At 44.6% G+C, this 17,034-nt stretch overlaps 2 protein-coding genes across 4 annotated transcripts in view; one reads left to right on the plus strand and one right to left on the minus strand.

Moving 5' to 3' along the window:
- Positions 1-15,455, plus strand: HBP1 (HMG-box transcription factor 1). 3 transcript variants are annotated; one of them, XM_085217258.1, is made up of 11 exons: positions 1-125; positions 2,288-2,480; positions 3,531-3,765; positions 4,920-5,052; positions 5,573-5,684; positions 5,783-5,895; positions 6,221-6,377; positions 6,847-6,991; positions 9,247-9,576; positions 12,760-12,901; positions 14,354-15,455. In XM_085217258.1, the coding sequence occupies exons 1-11, from the start codon at positions 75-77 to the stop codon at positions 14,369-14,371; spliced, it is 1,629 nt and encodes a 542-aa protein (XP_085073384.1). In that variant the 5' UTR covers positions 1-74; the 3' UTR covers positions 14,372-15,455. The 3 variants fall into 3 exon arrangements, with proteins under 3 accessions (XP_085073384.1, XP_085073392.1, XP_085073403.1); XM_085217266.1 differs by having other exon boundaries at positions 5,783-5,880; XM_085217277.1 differs by having other exon boundaries at positions 82-125; positions 2,292-2,480.
- COG5 (component of oligomeric golgi complex 5) overlaps positions 14,669-17,034 on the minus strand; it is a 185,589-nt gene continuing 183,223 nt past the window's right edge. Inside the window, exon 22 of the mRNA XM_085217248.1 lies at positions 14,669-16,255. Within this exon, the coding sequence (XP_085073374.1) occupies positions 16,141-16,255 (115 nt within the window). The 3' untranslated portion in view covers positions 14,669-16,140. The remainder of the gene's footprint in view (positions 16,256-17,034) is intronic.

Consider the following 17,034-nt stretch of genomic DNA (forward strand, 5'->3'; position numbering starts at 1 on the left):
GTCGCTTGAGCGGCGTCGTCCTCGGCCTCTCTGCGATCGAGCCCCGGCGGCGCGGGGCGGGACCGAGCAAGGGGATGAGGCGGGGGGGGGAAGCCGAAAGGAATTCGGTAATGGCGACGGGTTCGGTAAGTGCCGCAAAGTTCGGGGCTGTCGCTGCGGGGGCCGCGGGGTCCCGCGGGGGAGGCGGGCGGCGGCTGCCGAGCCGGGGTGACGGCGGGACGGCCGCGGGACCCCCGCCGTGGGGCGGCGGCAGCGCGGGGCGCGTCGTTTACTCCGCTCCGTACCCCCGCGGCGCCGGGACCGTTCTGTCGGCGCCGCACTTCGGCCGCGTTATTGCCGCCCTCGGGGCGCTCGGCGGCGGCGGCGCCGGGACGCAGAGGCAAGCGAGGAGCCGCGGAGCCCTCCGCTTTCCTTTCCCCCCACTCCCCGGCCTCCCGTCCCAGGCTGTCAGAGCGGGGTCGCCGCGCCGCGCAGGGAACGGAGCCGGCCCCGCGCGCCGCGGCCGCTGGGGGAAAGAAGCGCGCGGGGGAGGACGGCGGGGGCGCGCGGGGTGGGGGAGGGGAACGGTGCGGCCCCCCCCGGCCGGGCCGAGCTGTTACGCAGTTGTGAATGAATGGGGCTTGCGCGCATGCGCCGTGCCGGCGGGGAGTTTATAAACAAGGGCCGCGGCCAGGCGGGTCACGTGACGGCGGGGGGGGGGGGGGGGCCGCGGGCGCGGCGCTTAGAGGGCGGGGCGGGGGGGGGCGGCTGTGCGGGGATCGGCCGCAAGCGCGGCCGCGAGGCGCTGCGGCCAATCGGTTCCTCGCTCGTGTCGCTCTGTGGCGGTGTTTTTTTCTTCGAAACGCGAGGAGCTGAGGGAGCGTAGGGCGCCAGTCCGTGAACGCGTTCGTTTGGCCTCCAAAGAAAATGGGGGCGCGCACGGCGCTCCGCCTTCCGCTTTACGCTGTGCCCCATGGCGAGGGCGCGACGCGCTGCTGTGCGGATGGGGCGTCGGAGAACGAGGCGCTCCATCGGGAGCTCGTCGGGCCGCACGTTCTCCTTTCTCTCGCGTTTCTCCTGGAGCTATTTAAAGGCAGAACGGTGCTCTCGTGGCTCCTGTCCTAGACTAGATCCAACCGTTTGTTACAACAAAACGTTCTTTCATAACTGTAATCACATGGCCCCTGATGCATTACACCAAGAGAACTTGGAGGCCGTGCTGTTCTGTAGGAGATGATCAGCTTTTAGCTGCTGTTGGATGTATTTCTGTAAAGTGGTGCCCGGGGAGGCACTTAGTGGTCACGCATGTGGCAAACCTGGCAGTTTCTTTTTTCCTAAGTGGAATTTTTTGCTGTTTTGTGATGGACCACGTAACACTTAGAAAGTAATTGCGGTAATTTCAATTCGGGATCATTTGAACGAAAGCGGTAGATAACCAAACTGCTATAGAGTGAGTAACCTTGTTTTTCAGCTTTCAGGAACAGTGCTTGTGTAGAATTATCACAGCTCCCCGGCTGTCAAAGATAATGAAGAATGCTGCTTTGGGGGTAAAGGTTGCAGCACTAGAGCTGGGGAAATGAAACTGCACAAGAAGCTGGTGGTGGGGGCCTGCTTTGGGTTCCTCTTCCAGCCCACACACAGTGCCTGCTCTGACACATGAAGCTGTGGCTGGAGCTAGTGGGGATCATAGAATGACAGAATGGCCAGGGTTGGAAGGGGCCTCAAGGATCATGAAGCTCCAACCCCCCTGCCACATGCAGGGCCACCCACCACCCTATTTAATACTAGGTTAATAATAGGTTGCCCAGGGCACCACCCAATCTGGCCTTGAACACCTCCAGGGACGGGGCATCCACAACCTCTCTGGGCAGCCTCTTCCAGCACCTCACCACTCTCTTTGTAAAGAACTTACAGGGCAGGGCGGTGAAAAGGCTCCTGCAGGTGAGGGGAAATGTCCTGAGGGCTGTAGGAGACCTGACAGCAAGTCACCCTGACCTCATTTGGAAGGAGGATGGTGGAGCAAACCCTTCTGAAAACCATGTTCCCACACCTGGAGGACAGGGAGCTGGCTGGGACCCACCTGGCTGCACCAGTGGTGGTGAGCGGCTCAGGGTGTGCAGTGAGCAGTGCTGGCGCTGGCTGCCGTGCTGGCCAAGGCCACTCCTGGACACCATGGTCACAGGCCTGCAGGGAATGTTCCAGCCCTCAGCAAACAGACATAAAAACTTAAATCAGGAGAAGTCGCTGGACACTGTAGCACTTAAGAGGGTTTATGTGCATGCAGGTTTTAATCTCTGTTTCTTTAAAGTCAGATACTTTGGAACATCCTAACATGGTGTGGGAAGTGAAGACGAATCAGATGCCTAACGCAGTTCAGAAGCTGCTCTTGGTAGTGGACAAGAGAACTTCAGGGATGAATGAGTCACTGGAGTTGCTGAAGTGTAATGAAAACCTGCCCTCTTCTCCTGGATATGCGTCTTGTGATGAGCACATGGAGCTTGGTAAGCAACACGGCGGGCAGAGGAGGCGAGTTCTGAGGCTTGTTTGGTTGCAGTTTTCGTATGATGAGGTTACTGGGAGCTGACTGAATGAGATGACTGACTTGATGTAGGTAGGGCAGGGAATGTGGCAGGGAATTGTGGCATCTGAAAGTCCTGCTTTACAACCACTTTTCCCTGTAACCTATTTTCAGCTCTGACACACTGGCTTGTTGACTTAAACGTGTTCTTTAAACTTAGAGTTATGAGTTTCTGTTCCTGATTTCCAGAGGAGCTTTTTTTGGCTCAAGAATAACAAACAGAAAGCTCAAGAGCTCCTCCTAAAGGGAAGTTGCCCTGCTTTAGGTCAACTCCTACCAGGCATTCCAATGTAGAGAAATGTTTAACTTGAGTTAAATGCTGGAGAAAAGTAGTGTGCGTGTTAAAAAGGATTGATATAATCCATGCAATATTAGTGCATGTAACTGAAGTGATAGAGTACTAAGAACAACGATACTTAGTTACATGAGACACAGACTGGTTAATAAGCTGGGCTCTCCTTTGTTATCCATATTGCATGTGAAATGCGTAGGTTACTGCTCGGTATTTGCACCTGCCAGGCTGTATACCCAGCTTTAATGATTTCTGAGCTGTTAGATTCCAGTTCACTGGTGGGAACATGACAGATTGCATCCTATACAGCCTGTGATGCTGATTATTTTTAGTGACGTACCCACTAGGACAGAATAGTTCAGTTGTCTGAAGCACATGTGCAGAATTTTGCAGTACAGTTTTGTATCAGCTGGTCAGTAATAAGGAGATTTAATAACCTCTTTACATGACATTTTTCTTAAAATGTTTGTTTGAATGTATGGTAGACCAGAGATACAATGGTTTCTGTGAACATTCTGCGAGTGTTGTGAGTCGGGTTTGTGAAATGCTGGTAATTGTGAGATGAGAAAATATGATTAGTTACTTTGTTGTGGTTGGGTTTTGAATTTTATTTGCAAGTTTCATTGTAAACTAGTATTTATCAGTGGGTGTAATTATGGTAATTTGTGTGTTTGTTTGTAGATGATCTTCCTGAACTACAGGCTGTGCAGACAGACTCTGCCCCATCTGCGCTTTTTCAGCTTGGCACCGATGTTTCACATCAGGAATGTTCAAGGCCTTTGTGGAACCAACATACCTCAAACAGCAATTCAGAAAGTGCTCATTCTTGTGACAGTGGGGTCAACTGGCTGACAGAACTAGCAAACATCGCCACAAGTCCTCAGAGCCCTCTGATGCAGTGCTCTTTTTATAACAGGTACTGACGTTAATTGGAAGTTCTGGCTCTCAGATTTGCAATGTTATGTCTCCAGAAACATTTCCTTCACTCTTCCCACCATCTGCCCTCTGACTTTGAATTGGAGATCTGTTTTAATCTTCCTGTGTAGTACCTTAACTCCTTTTGCAGATGATTGCACACAACTTACTTCAGAATCTGCTGCAAATATCTCTTAACTGCCAACCACAAACGAAGTAGGGTGCTATAAAGATACTCCCTGAGCACAGATCTTAGGGCATTTGCCTCATGTGGAGCATGAATGTGTCTTGTTAATCTCTTAATACTTGTTAGTGTGATGTAATTGGTAATAGTTACTAGTGCACTGATTTCTACTTATTTTTATGAGCTAATTGAAAATCTAGTGGAATTTATTGTTACTGTTTCAGATGTGTAATCTGCAAGTCCTCTAAAGCTGTGGGAAATACTGTGGGATCTTAGCATTTTTCTGGGCTTCCCCTTTTGTCATCTGGCTTTCTTATTCTCTAAGCTCTAGGCTTAGAATAAGAAAATTAAATGCAGTGCTGCTAACAGTAATGCAGCAAGGATCTCAGCATTGTGACAGAGCAGGTGTCCTTAGGTACTCTAAGGATGGAACATTGATTTCAAGATATTGGTGCAGACTTCTCCATTGTGATGAGGAGAAGCCAATGAGGAAGTGGTGCTGTCAGCTGGGTGCTAGACAGGAGCTGTGCAGTGTTGCCTGAGCTTGCATCCTATACTCAATCCGTTCTGAGTATTGCTGTGGGGGATGTTTGTTTGGTATCTGGCTCACACAGACAGAAGTGTTTTCTAATGTAAATATTTCATAGAGAAATTTAAAACTCTGTTGGCTGTCTCTTCTGTCCCACGACTGCAGTGTAGCTGCAGCTGTATGCACAGTAAGTCACCTGCTGTCAATAGCCAGCAGCACTGACAGCACCTTTGAGTGAAGTGCTTTTAATATTTCACAAAAGTACAGAAGATGTTTCTTGGTTATTCAAAATCTGAATGCTGACAGGATATTTGTATGCATAACAGCTGTGGTAAGATTTCATATATGAAATATCATAAAATCAAAGTAGTTCAGTGTAAAGGTAGCTATGTCTTGCATTGCCTTACTCTGAAATATTTTAAAATGCATTTTTCTATTGCAGATCATCTCCTGTTCACATTATAGCCACAAGCAAAAGTTTACATTCCTATGCACGTCCTCCACCGGGATCCTCTAAGAGTGATCCCAACTTCTCCAAGAGTGATTTGGATGAAACACCGGTCAGACACGAAAGGGTGAGATGTCCAAAACCTTTCTAAACTAAATAAAGATGCGTGAGTTAAGGTTTTTGAAGAGAGAAGCTGGTTAAAAAAATGAACTGTTAAGTTTTAAGGTGGATCTTCTGTTAGTATTATCAAGAGCAGACTTGGCCCTGCAGCTTTCCAGTAATTTTTCCTTAGAACAACACATGCTTTCAGTGCTTCTGTGGATAGTTAAAGAGTGATAGCTTATAAACTGCTTGTATGTAAGCCTAGGATGATGCATAAGGGCACAGGTGAATTTTTGAGGATGAAAAAGAAAAGAAAAAAAGGAGGAAAGCACATTTCAAATCAAGTTTGTGAGAACAGGAGTTAATGAAAACAGTCATTTTCTCATCTGCATTCCTTGAATCTTTGTTTTCTTGTTAACATTCCTGTTTGTGTTTAAGGCAGAATTATGACACAGATGTGAATTAGAGAACACTTAGATATGTACAGGACCAGCCTAAAAATGTTGCATGTTAATGTATCAATGCCACTGTGCCTTTTTTAACAGACAAATAGCGAATCGGAGTCTGGTATTTTCTGCATGTCGTCACTTTCAGATGATGATGATCTGGGATGGTGCCATTCTTGGCCCTCAACTGTTTGGCACTGTTTTCTAAAAGGTAAATATGACGTATCATTGGGTAAGGATTTCTTTCTCTTTTTTATGTGATGGCAGTATTTATTAATTTTTTTTTCCCCTCCTTAAAATATCTCTTAGGTTCTCGTTTGTGCTTTCATAAAGGGCGCAATAAGGAGTGGCAGGACATTGAAGATTTTGCAAGATCTGAAGGCTGTGGAAAAGAAGAAAATCTCTCAGTGAGTGCTTACAAGGTAGCCCTTAGTTCTAACACATTCCCTTCAACGGCTGTAGTGCAGTATTGACAGCAGTGTTACTCTGCGCCTTTATTTACTGTGTGGGAAGAGAGGTTGGTATTGAACTTGCCTAGTGCTGCTCACTGTTCTGTTTGAGTGTCTTGGCAAAGAGCGTCTGAGCTGTGTTCATTTAGGTAGGTTTTATCAATTGTTATTTTCATGATAGCACATCTAGAATGTTGCTATTTGTAATATACTGTAAGATGATAAGAATACACTGGTGGTATTACAAACGTGTATGCTTTCCTTCCCTGGAAATTCTGAACTGTCTGCATGTTTACAGGGCTACGGCTCCGATGGTTTGAAGCTCATTTCTCATGAGGAAAGCATTTCCTTTGGTGAGTCAGTGCTGAAGTTGACTTTTGATCCTGGCACAGTGGAGGATGGCCTGCTCACAGTAGAGTGCAGACTTGATCACCCTTTTTATGTTAAAAATAAAGGTATGAAGTACTCCAAGTATACTCGCTTTTATATTAAAATGCTCTTAGGGAAGTAGTTGCAGGTTTTACTTCTGTCTCTTGTTACTCATGGAACTTATAAAAGCAGTGTTGTATCACTATGCTATTTGTGTAAAGAAAAATAGAATTTGAACAAACAGAGCAGTAAAGCTATAGAAATAACTGTATATAACTCGAGGAGGTTTGGTCAAATATATGAGTGGAATGCAGGAAAATGGGTAAGCTGGGGGGAGAAAGGAAATCAGCAAATACAAGAGACTTTTCTGTCATATTAAATGTTGAACTTCTGATGATGAAAGTTTCCAGATTTTTCTGATTTTTCTTTTGGATGAAAGAAACTGCATCAGACCATTTTAATGAAATGATAGCATTTAGACGTGTAGGATTGCTCCAGTTAAGACTAGAGAGATTTGTCTGGCCGTTTGTCTAATTTAACTCTTTACCACTTCAGGTTGGTCATCTTTTTATCCAAGCTTGACTGTGGTACAGCATGGCATTCCATGCTGTGAAATGCATCTTGGAGATCTGTGTCTACCTCCTGGACACCCTGATGCCATTAACTTTGATGATTCAGGTGTTTTTGATACATTTAAAAGGTAATTTTTGACTAAAGTGGCCTCAGTGGTTATTGTGTTTAATGAGTAGGCACCTTACTTAAGTCTACCAGAATTTAAGCGTTACATAGAAGAGAGAAGGAATACTTACGGTTATGCAAGGCAATTGAGAGGGAAAGTGAATATCAGGAAAGCTGTGTGGTTTTGTGCTGTGCTGCACTGCAAAGTAATCTCTTGGGCTAAAGTAACTTTTCAGACTCTGCTTATGATAGTCTCAAACTGATTGGGTAAAGGAATAAGAAATGTATCTGTGCAGATTCTTCAGATGTAATAGGTTAGGTTTAAAAAACATGGTATGGTTGTCCCACAGAAGTGTTAATCAGCTGCTAATGTGTGCTTGGGAGGTTGCTGGGTCCCTGAAGCAGTGGTTCCTAGGCACTAATTCACATACTTTGGCTTTAGAATACAGTATTTCAGCACTTTCATAATTTGTTCTTACTATTTTTGTAAATTCTGCATTTTGTGTTTCTTTCCCAATACAGCAAGTACATCTCACTTCAGACAAAGTTAGAGAAGCTTGAGGTTTGCCTAGCTTTGAGCCTGAGAGTGGACTAGGTGACCTTCAGAAATCCCATCCACCATAAATTATCCTAAGGAAATAGCATTACTCGTAAAGATTTTTCCATGCTCTTTAGACATTTCTAAATGTAGTTGAATGAGTCTTCTCCTATGATCTTAGCTCTTTTTTAGCATCTGATTTTAGGCCAGTTGCTCACCTATATTTCTTACAGTTGAAAAAATGAATTCTAAGTGCTGTTAGCAGTTCATGTCTGAAGGGCTCTTGTATATCTTGCGTGGGGATTTGCTGTCTTTTTTTTTTTTTTTTTTTTTTTTTTTTAACTCTTACTAACCCTTATTCTGAAGTGCATGTGAAGAGAGCTGGTAGAATCATTGTATTTGAGTCTTACTGAAGAACTGTGTCTCCTTATTCATTCTGCAGCCTAGCTGAAGCCTGGCTGGACACCTCAGATTCCTTGTCTCTATTTCTTTGGTCTGAAGGGAGTGTCTGTGAGAAGGGAGCTTGCAGCAGCAGCGGTGGTTAGCAGGGCAGAATCATCAAAAAGCAAAATGCTGTGGCTGTGAGATTAGGAGCACTGCGGGACTGTTTAGAGAACAGGGAGATTCTTTTGTGTCACCTTGTAAACCTGGGAGGTTATGAGCACTGCCCCTGCTTTGTTATTTATTCCTCCTCCAGGGGATTTTGGAGACAATCCTTCAACCTCCACCCTTGTTTTGGCCCCATCCCCCATGAAGGGGCTGCCTGTGCACGTGGGGCTGGGCCGTCACTTGCAGTACTTCTGTGCTAGTTGGTTTGGGAAAAAGAAAATCTTCTAATCCTTTCCTTTTGCCGTAAATTGCTTAAGTAGCAGGTAAAAGGAGCCTTATAGTTGCACTCTTGAAGGTGGTTGCTAATCCAGAGTTTTGAAGTTACACCTTAGTAGCACCTTTGTAGGTGTTCATGTTGCATGCTAAAGCCTGTGGTTTCCAGACTGATCTCACGCTCACGCTCAGGAGAGACTGTTATCACATCTTCTGTAGTGCTTGCAGTTCTCTGTAGTTGTTGGCCAACAGAAAAATATAACAGTTTTATAGTTTTTGCAAGTTCAAGTTATATGGGAGCAGCTCATCAAGCTGTTGAAATGCTTGAAAGGGGAGGAGCTGTCACATTTTTGTCACTAGAGGGCAGACGTGTGTCAGCTTTGAACTCAGTTGCAATACTGTGGCCCTCCAAACATTTCTTCAAATCTCGGTGGAAGGTTTGTCTGTAAAAGAATTCCGGTGTAACGATTTGGAACGATTTAGTTATTTGTGCAAGAAAATAAACAGTGCTATTTATTTTCATATTCTTACCGTGTTTTTGCAAGGGAACTCAGCACTCCTCCTCCCCAGGCAGCTGTCACTTCAGTAGCTGTTGTGCACCGACCAGCTCTGCGTTACAGGCAGGACAAACGCAGAAAGAGAGCATTTCAAATAGTGTGACATTTTCAGGCGGTGTGTGATGCACTGACATACAGCTGGGGAGCTGATGGTACACAGCAGATGGTACAGAATTGTGGTTGGTCTCCCAGACCCTTTTTACCCACCGGCATCTGTGTCAGGCACAAACTGAAAGCACACGCTGACACAGGAGATAGCAGAATACCAGAAAGGTAGCAGGGATGGAGAGAGAACAGCTGCCTCAGGATTGTACAGATAAAATATATTTGATCGTTTTCTGATATGTCTTTTTCTTCTAGTTACGACTTCACACCGCTGGACTCCTCAGCAGTGTATGTGCTCAGCAGCATGGCTCGCCAGCGTCGCGCTTCTCTGTCGTGCGGAGGATCAAACAATCAAGATGCCGAAAGATCAGAATGCAGTTCTAAAAACTGTGCAGCTACTGCGGCATCGCATCTTTCCTCCACTGCTTTGTACGGCAAAGCTGGCAAAAGCCACGGCTCAGGGACTGCAAGTACTGTGAGTGCCACTTCTCCAAACAAGTGCAAAAGACCAATGAATGCCTTCATGCTTTTTGCCAAAAAATACAGAGTTGAATATACTCAGATGTATCCAGGGAAAGACAACAGGTAACTGCATGACATTACGGTTTGGTTATTACTGTTGAGCTGGCAGCATATCCGCGTTCCGCTTTTAAACATAGAGTGGACTAGATTTTGTATGTGAAATAATGTTTGTATATTATGTAAAGAGTAAGTTTTGAAAGATGCTAACACAAAATGTATGGGCAGGCTTTAAATACCTGCAGTTCTCTGTACATTTGACACAAGCCATTTTTGGCAAACCTGCCTTCTGCTGAGAAAGCATTTGGGACAGCAGGTAAGGTTGGTGTGTGCGCACCACCGGCATCGCAGGTGTACGGCAGTCTGTGGGAACACTGATGAGAAATGCTTGCGGGGAAAAAAGTACCAGGTCCTCTGCTTGGGTGTTGTTAGAGAAACAGGGAAGTCCTGGTTGTTCTAGTATAGCCATAATTGTCTTGACATAATACTGTATTATCCATGAAGCTACTACCATTTATTATAAGTTGTATATCTTGTTAAATAATGAGTTACTGATTGATTGGATGTCGAAGGATCTTAATCTAGACAGCACATAGTCAAATTGTGCTTGTCCTAAAAGCACAGAATGACCTGGTGGAACGTGCTGGAAGAGCTGTGCATCTGTATGCTCGGGGGAAAGGATCTTGCCTTGTTCTTCCATGCTTATAAAGCTGCCTGTTGCATGTCTGTGTTGAAGCACGCTGCTATGTTGTGCTGGCTGTACGTATGTAAACATAAATGAAAACACATGAATGCACCCATTTTAAAATCAGATTTAAAAAATGTATATAAAACAACTGTGACCACAAAAAAAAATTGTTTTGCATAAAAGTTCTCATAGAGAATGTGACAGAAGTTAAAGGTGATGGTGCTTTAAGAGGGCTCCTCTGCTGGGGAGGCTGAAGCTGCTGCTGAAAAACAAACTCCTGCCATGCAAACAGCCCGTCCTTAAATTCCACGCAGTCTCGTGTGCCCTGGCAGTGACATTCTGCAGTGTTTCCAGTAATTTCAGTGAAACAGATGTTCAATCTTCAAATTCATGGCAACTATAAGTGAGGAAGTGACAGAAAGTCAGCTAGGAAAGTTTTTGATTATTTAATTAAAAAGTGCTGATAAAAAGCTGCAGTGAGCCAGAGTTGCAGTTGGATGAGTGTGAAAATAGTTTGAATGTTTCAGTGAGCACATTCATGCTGATGCAAAGTGGAGAGAGTTACGTGTAAGCTTTAGAGTGCACTGCTCCCTGTGCCTTCTGAATGCACTTTCTTGGCATCTGTAAAATACAGTGAGAGCTCAGTAACTGACTTTCTAGGCACTCAGCTGCTGCTTCATAAGTGTTGCTGTGGCTGTTTGGAGGCAACTATCACGTTCTTAAAATACAAGTATGTTTGGTGCTGAGTAAATCTTACCATGGTTGTACAGAGTGCCACTTTCCATACTCTGGAGTTCTCGTGCTTGTGTTGTCTGTGCACATGAGTGAGGACAAAACTTGAAATACTCAGAGCTAAAATGTGTGTTCAGAGATAAAGTGGTTCAGGACTTGTCAAAGAGATAGTGAGCTGCAGGCACTCCGAGCCCAGCATGCATGTGCTGCTGTAGGCAGACCTGAGGGCCGTACTTCAGAGACTTGGTCATCAGGCTCACACCTGTTGCTTCTGCATGTGTTCTTGCTGTAGCCGTAGCTGGGCTTCATTTGTGCTTTCAGAAAGATGGATCATTTGGGTAGCATACATTCGAAAAGTGAAGAAAATTCTACTGGCATTTGTTAGTGCTAAACATCATTACTTGACTGAACTTGAGGCTGCCTCCAATTCTGTTTTACAATTTGTTTTGAATGGACTGCAATGTAAAGGCTTGCACCCTCCGTGGCAGCATGCTGCTGAAATGCTGCCAGGCAGCTCACCAGCACTCGAAGAGGAAAAAAGCAATGTACAGGGCATGGCAAAGATGTGCTGAGATGAAAGGGCTGTAGGGGCAGCTCTGCAGTACTTGTTTCTGGTTGGGAGAATCGGGTTTCTTATGTCAGATGTCTTGTATGCATTTTTTTCCATCTTGGAGGTTCACTCATAGAAGTGTTTCCTTGGAGAAATGAGGCTCTTGTCTGTGCCTTAGATTCCTTGAGCTTTTTAAAATGTGCTGATGAGCCCTCATTTTCAGTGCTTCCATGCAGCTTGAGTCTGGAGGTACCATTTCTTTGTAGGCTTATCTGTTGCATTTGAAAAGCAATTTTGGAGTTTTTAGCTGGAAATGCGATGGCTTTCTCAGCACACCTTGCTCTGAGTCATGTTGCTCTTTCCTGGGAGGATGTGCGGCCAACTGCCTGGGAATGGCTTCACTGCCAACAGAGAGCTTTTTTAATAAGGAAAATCAGTATTTCTAGTTGCGTGCCCCTTTTTCTTAGATCTGGTTGTCCAGCCTTCATCACTGTCATCTGAAGCCATCGCCATTCCTGCTCTGTAGATTAATAACTGTTGATAGGGCAGCGACTGTGTGCAGAGATCTGCATTCAGCCAGAGGATGGCATTAACATTTTAATAGAATATTGATCCAACATTTGGGAGCACAGTTAAGCAATATGGCACAGCAGCATGGGAAATATTGTCCAGAGGTCACCAAGCTTAGAAGGAGCGGAAAAACAACTCGTTCAGCTCTTGGAAGTACCAATGGCTGTGCTGGAACAAATGGTTCCTCTCTGTGCAGGAATGTCACATGGGAACACAGCCGTGTGCTCGGCCCACTCGTGTTCTCCCTGCTGGGGGCTGGAGGTGGAGGAAGCTCCACAGATCACGAACCAGACGCGGGGGCAGCAGTTAGTCAGACCTGAGGTCATGCTCAGATCATTGCCCTAATTATTAGAGAGCGTATTTTCAGCAAATCTGTCATACAGGCTTATGGTAGGAAAGCAGTGCAAAGCAACTGTGGGTCACCATTTGGTGGTGGTTCTCAGCATTGTTTAACATCCCCATTTGCTGCTTTCTGCCAGTCGCTGCATATTGCATGCACACACTTGGAAATTCTGGAATGCTTGTTGGGCCTTGCTCAGCTCTCAGAAGTCTCAGCTGTTTAACTGGTAGAAGAGAGATGATTGGGAAGAAATGTTTGATTTCTTCTGTGCATTTTTTTTAAATCTTTCCTAAGGGGCTGAGATTAAAAAAAAAAAAAAAAAAAACTATAAAATCCCATCCTGATCATAGTCTGAAATGTGTGTTGCAGAGCCATAAGTGTGATACTTGGTGACAGGTGGAAGAAAATGAAGAATGAGGAGAGGCGGATGTACACGCTAGAAGCCAAGGCCTTGGCAGAAGAACAGAAACGTTTAAATCCTGATTGTTGGAAACGAAAACGAACAAATTCTGTAAGTTTTGTCAGGCTGGGTTTTTTTCTCCATTATGCAGGTACATATGTTTGTATGGTAGCAGTGGTGTTTTCTGTCTGTTCAGGATGTGCTCTGCTCTCCTCCCTTCTTGTGGAACACGGGAGGCAGACAGCACACATCTGTTTCTGTGCTTTATGACAGTTCTGTAAATTGTTGGACTGGAAGTGAGCGTGCCTGGGGGGGCACCTGAGCTCCTGGTTGAAGTAATTGAGCCTATAAGTTGCATGCAAATTAAGGCTGTTCCTTACCCCGAAACAACCGAAGCTTCCCTATAGTCCTGCTGTTCTTCACTAAAAGCTTTTTCTTTACCATTTTCTGGTGGTTTTTCCTCTGTACGTACAAGACTATTGAGGGAGAAAATCTAATATTCTTTTTCTTCAGTTTCACTTACTCTTATATCTTAATTGTAAAGTACACTGGGTAGTACTTCCTGTGTAGGGAAAGTTTTTCCCACTGTGTAGAAGGCGATCAAATGAAGAGTCAGCAACAGATCAGGGCTTTCAAGCTAACCTGCAAGCCACCAAGCAGGCAAGTAGGGCAGAAGGAAGGGCCCAGTGAGGTGCATGGTGCCGCACATCAGCCGTCGTACAGCTGAGCAGCAGCTCCACGTGTGCTGGGCTTGGCAGATTTACTCATCCCAAGTTACTGCCTTTCCTTTCCTGTGTATGTGAGCCTGTTTTCTCAAGTGCCTACCGAGAGGTGTTGCTCTAAGAAGACTGAATAAGAGATGCTCCAACACCAGTTTGCTTCTTTGCTGCTGTACGCACTCTCTGCTGGGGAGTCTTCAGCCCTGGGTGGCAGAAGGTTTCACCAGCTGCCAGGAACAGGCTGTTCTTATGTTCGCTGTCGTTTCCAGATGTTGCACTGTATCCCGTTTTAATCAACAGTGGCATCCCTGTTAACTTTCATATGGTTTTTGATTAAAATAACTATTAATAATACCATTTCTACACTGCAGGAGTTGTGGGCCTTGCCCTGAGAGCTCACATTCGCTTCACATGCACGCCACTGTGCTTCAGGGAGCTCAGTGGGTGGGTGTGTATGTAACGAAGATGAATATTTGGGTTGGCTTTAGGGAGAAGGATGTTTTCTTAAGCCACCACAGCAGGTAGGTCTTACCTACCTACCCACGTAGCAATAGGGCCTTACCTTGATGTTAAACAAGTTGTCTCCTGTTGCTGCTGTTTTAATTGTTTTAGCGAATGAAGCATTTGTTCACAGCTCCAAATAACAATGGTCAACTGCAAGCTGAGACAAAGAAGTTTTCATGGTCTTTCGATGAGTGGAATAAAATCCTCTGTTTTGGACTTAGGTTTTCTTCTGAAGAAGTGACCAGTGATGACACGTACTTCTGAATACATGTTTGCTGCCATTTGCTGCTTCCCCTTTCCTTGGTAACTGCTGAGGTGTTCTTCTCTTCTCTACCCCCAGGGCTCACAACAGCACTAAGCTGGGATTCTGCCCACAATGATGACAAAATGGCTGTTGCTTGATGGCAAGAAGATGTGAGATCAAGATCTATTTGTTGTGAGTTTGTGTGACCATAAAATGCTGGCACCATCAAGTCAGAAACGATGTAATAGGAGTGCGGATTGCTTTTTACAATAGAACATTAAGTAAGCTAAAACTATCAACATTTTAAACCAAATTGCCTTATTTCTCTTCCAAACTTCATATATGTATCAGGTAATATAGGCTTGAAAATGGATATCCTGTGGTGCTAAAGTACTTCAGAAAGAGGCGAAGGAGATGTGTATAAATGTTTATTTTTAAAAGAAAATGTACAAAAAGGGGAATTTTAAAATATGTAACAGCTGTTTATATACATCGATTCTTATTGCTGATTTATATGTATTGCACAACCATATTATTAATTACGATTCTGGGGGCTGGGATTTTATGAAATGGCAAGCAGTGTATTACCAGTAGCCTCCCAGTCTGCCCAGATGCCAACAAGTTAGCAGGACGTGTGGGAAGTGGAGAGCACAGAGAGCTGTGGCACGGGAGCTGCTTCTTGGGTCGCCACCTATCGCATCTGTATCCGCAGTGAGATGCTCACACCAGCTGGCAGTAGCAGAGCCCTCACTTCCACCAGAACCAAGGGCTTGGGCCAGGGCAAAACGAATAAACAGCGTTATCTCAAGAAAAAATGGTGCTGTTGACGTTGTCACCATCATAGTTTTAACTTTGTGTTTGGTCTTTGCCACGTATTCTGCAATATTTTATTTTGCCAATAAGACCTCTTCATGGTGGGGGCAAACTTTGCACTTAACTATACGTGCAACACTTGCACTTTACTTTTTTTTTCCTCCTCCAACTGTCTGACTTAGAGCGGCTGCAGTAGGATTACAATTGCTTCTGCTGTGAACTACAATCATGGCTTTTCATGTACTAAACAGCTGTGTGTTTCTTTTTTTTTTTTTTTAAGAATCACAACTGTAAATTTCAGTTTGACACGTCTACATGATGTTGCCCCTAAGATTTTTGCACACTATATTCTTGTATATTATTTCAAATAAATTCATTAAAATTTGGTGCTGTGTGCTTTATGAAATGAAGATGATGCCATGTCAGGTCACCCCCAGCACAGGACAGCTCTGTGTGAGCCTGGCAAAAGTGTGTTTTTATACTTCATGCTTCGGAAGCTACAGAAGAACTTTAAATACTGAATTCAGGATTGGAAAGTCAGTGTTCTTTATTACAGTTGAAGCAAAAAGTGAGGTGAAATCATTATAAATTACTCCCGAGTGACAGCAGCGCAAGAGCAAATCATTGATGTTATTTATAAGTATTTTTCCTTGTGTTAAAATTAGTGATTTTTAGATGGAAACTGATGAGTCTGGCATTTCAAAAGGACAATTTTCTGAATAAGGCTAATATGTATTCAGCTCTTTAAGACTGCACTTGTAGGAAAAAAGAGCTACTTCCTTATTAGAGATATTCAGCAATTACTCTGTAATATTTGAGTGTATTCTAATTTTACACCTTTCTAAATGCAAAAGGAATGCTGGAGAACGATTCATTTTTAATAGCACGTAACAAGGGTACAATTTCATAATAACATTTGTGTGTAAATTCCCATCAGAACGTAAAACAAGAGAGAAGCTCCACAGATCAAGTAAGTAAACATACCTCACTGTAAAGCATATGTGCATGGAAGTACTTTACATTAACCCCAAGCAGAGCTGTGGCACCACAGAGCGTGGCTGTGTTCCTGCTCACTGAAGGGCTGACATGGCTTTCTGCAGCAGCTGAACCATTATGGGATAGACGGGAGCAAACTCCTTTCCTTCTCGTGCTCTGACTGACTGAACATAAGCTTCCAGTGCACCTCTAAGGAAAAAAACACCAAAGTGGTTAAAGCAATAAAACTCTGCGAAGTACTGTAAGTTCCAGATCCAAAAATTGAAATGAATCAAAATCATTCCCTGCTACAGAATTTTCCTTAAATGATTTCACATATCTGTGGATGAAAGCAGAGAACAAAGCCTGTTCCATGTTCTTTTCTCCTTTCCTGCATGTTTTGAGGAGTGAACAAGTTAACATTTGAATGATCAGCAGCACACGTTGCAGATGGCTTGAAATGACAGCTCTGACGCACAGACACAGGCACAGTGCTGTACTGGTAACCTTTAGAAAGGGAAAGAATAGACTCCAGCTGCTGCACACACCGAGAGCACAACTTCCACAATGAAAGTGGGGCACCGGCGGATGGCTGAGCTGCCCTCAGCTGCTCTCCTGGCTCGGGCTGCTGAACTGCTGTCCTGTGGGAGATGCTGCTCTGTGCCAGAGACAAACTGCGTCTGTGCGCTCATACACCTTCACTGTGTTTTTCTCACACACTGTTGTAGATTGTCACACCTGTGTGGATTACAGAAATAGAGAACTTCCATGCTAAAAGTGGCAATTGTGATGACATACTTGTCTGTGCACAGCTTGACTTAACTTGCTCTGCAAGTACAGGGCCTCCTTTTACCTAATGGTGCTAGTAAATAGCGGTGTTCAATTATGCATCTGTAAAACAAAGACTGTAATGTGAAGTTCAGCTGTGACACACTGGTCCATGAAGTAGGCCAGGCTAGTTCTGTGGACACTCAAACACACAGAATCAA

Source organism: Meleagris gallopavo, chromosome 1 (assembly GCF_905368555.1).
Source record: "Meleagris gallopavo chromosome 1, MGAL_WU_HG_1.1, whole genome shotgun sequence".
Classification (NCBI taxonomy): Eukaryota; Metazoa; Chordata; class Aves; order Galliformes; family Phasianidae; genus Meleagris; species Meleagris gallopavo.

Excerpts from the sequence above, each read along its gene's own strand:
- HBP1 (XM_085217258.1), top strand. The coding sequence starts at position 75 with ATGAGGCGGGGGGGGGAAGCCGAAAGGAATTCGGTAATGGCGACGGGT. Across the intron at positions 126-2,287 it reads CGGTAATGGCGACGGGTTCG|TCAGATACTTTGGAACATCC; the intron begins GTAAGTGCCGCA and ends GTTTCTTTAAAG. Across the intron at positions 5,053-5,572 it reads CACCGGTCAGACACGAAAGG|ACAAATAGCGAATCGGAGTC; the intron begins GTGAGATGTCCA and ends CTTTTTTAACAG.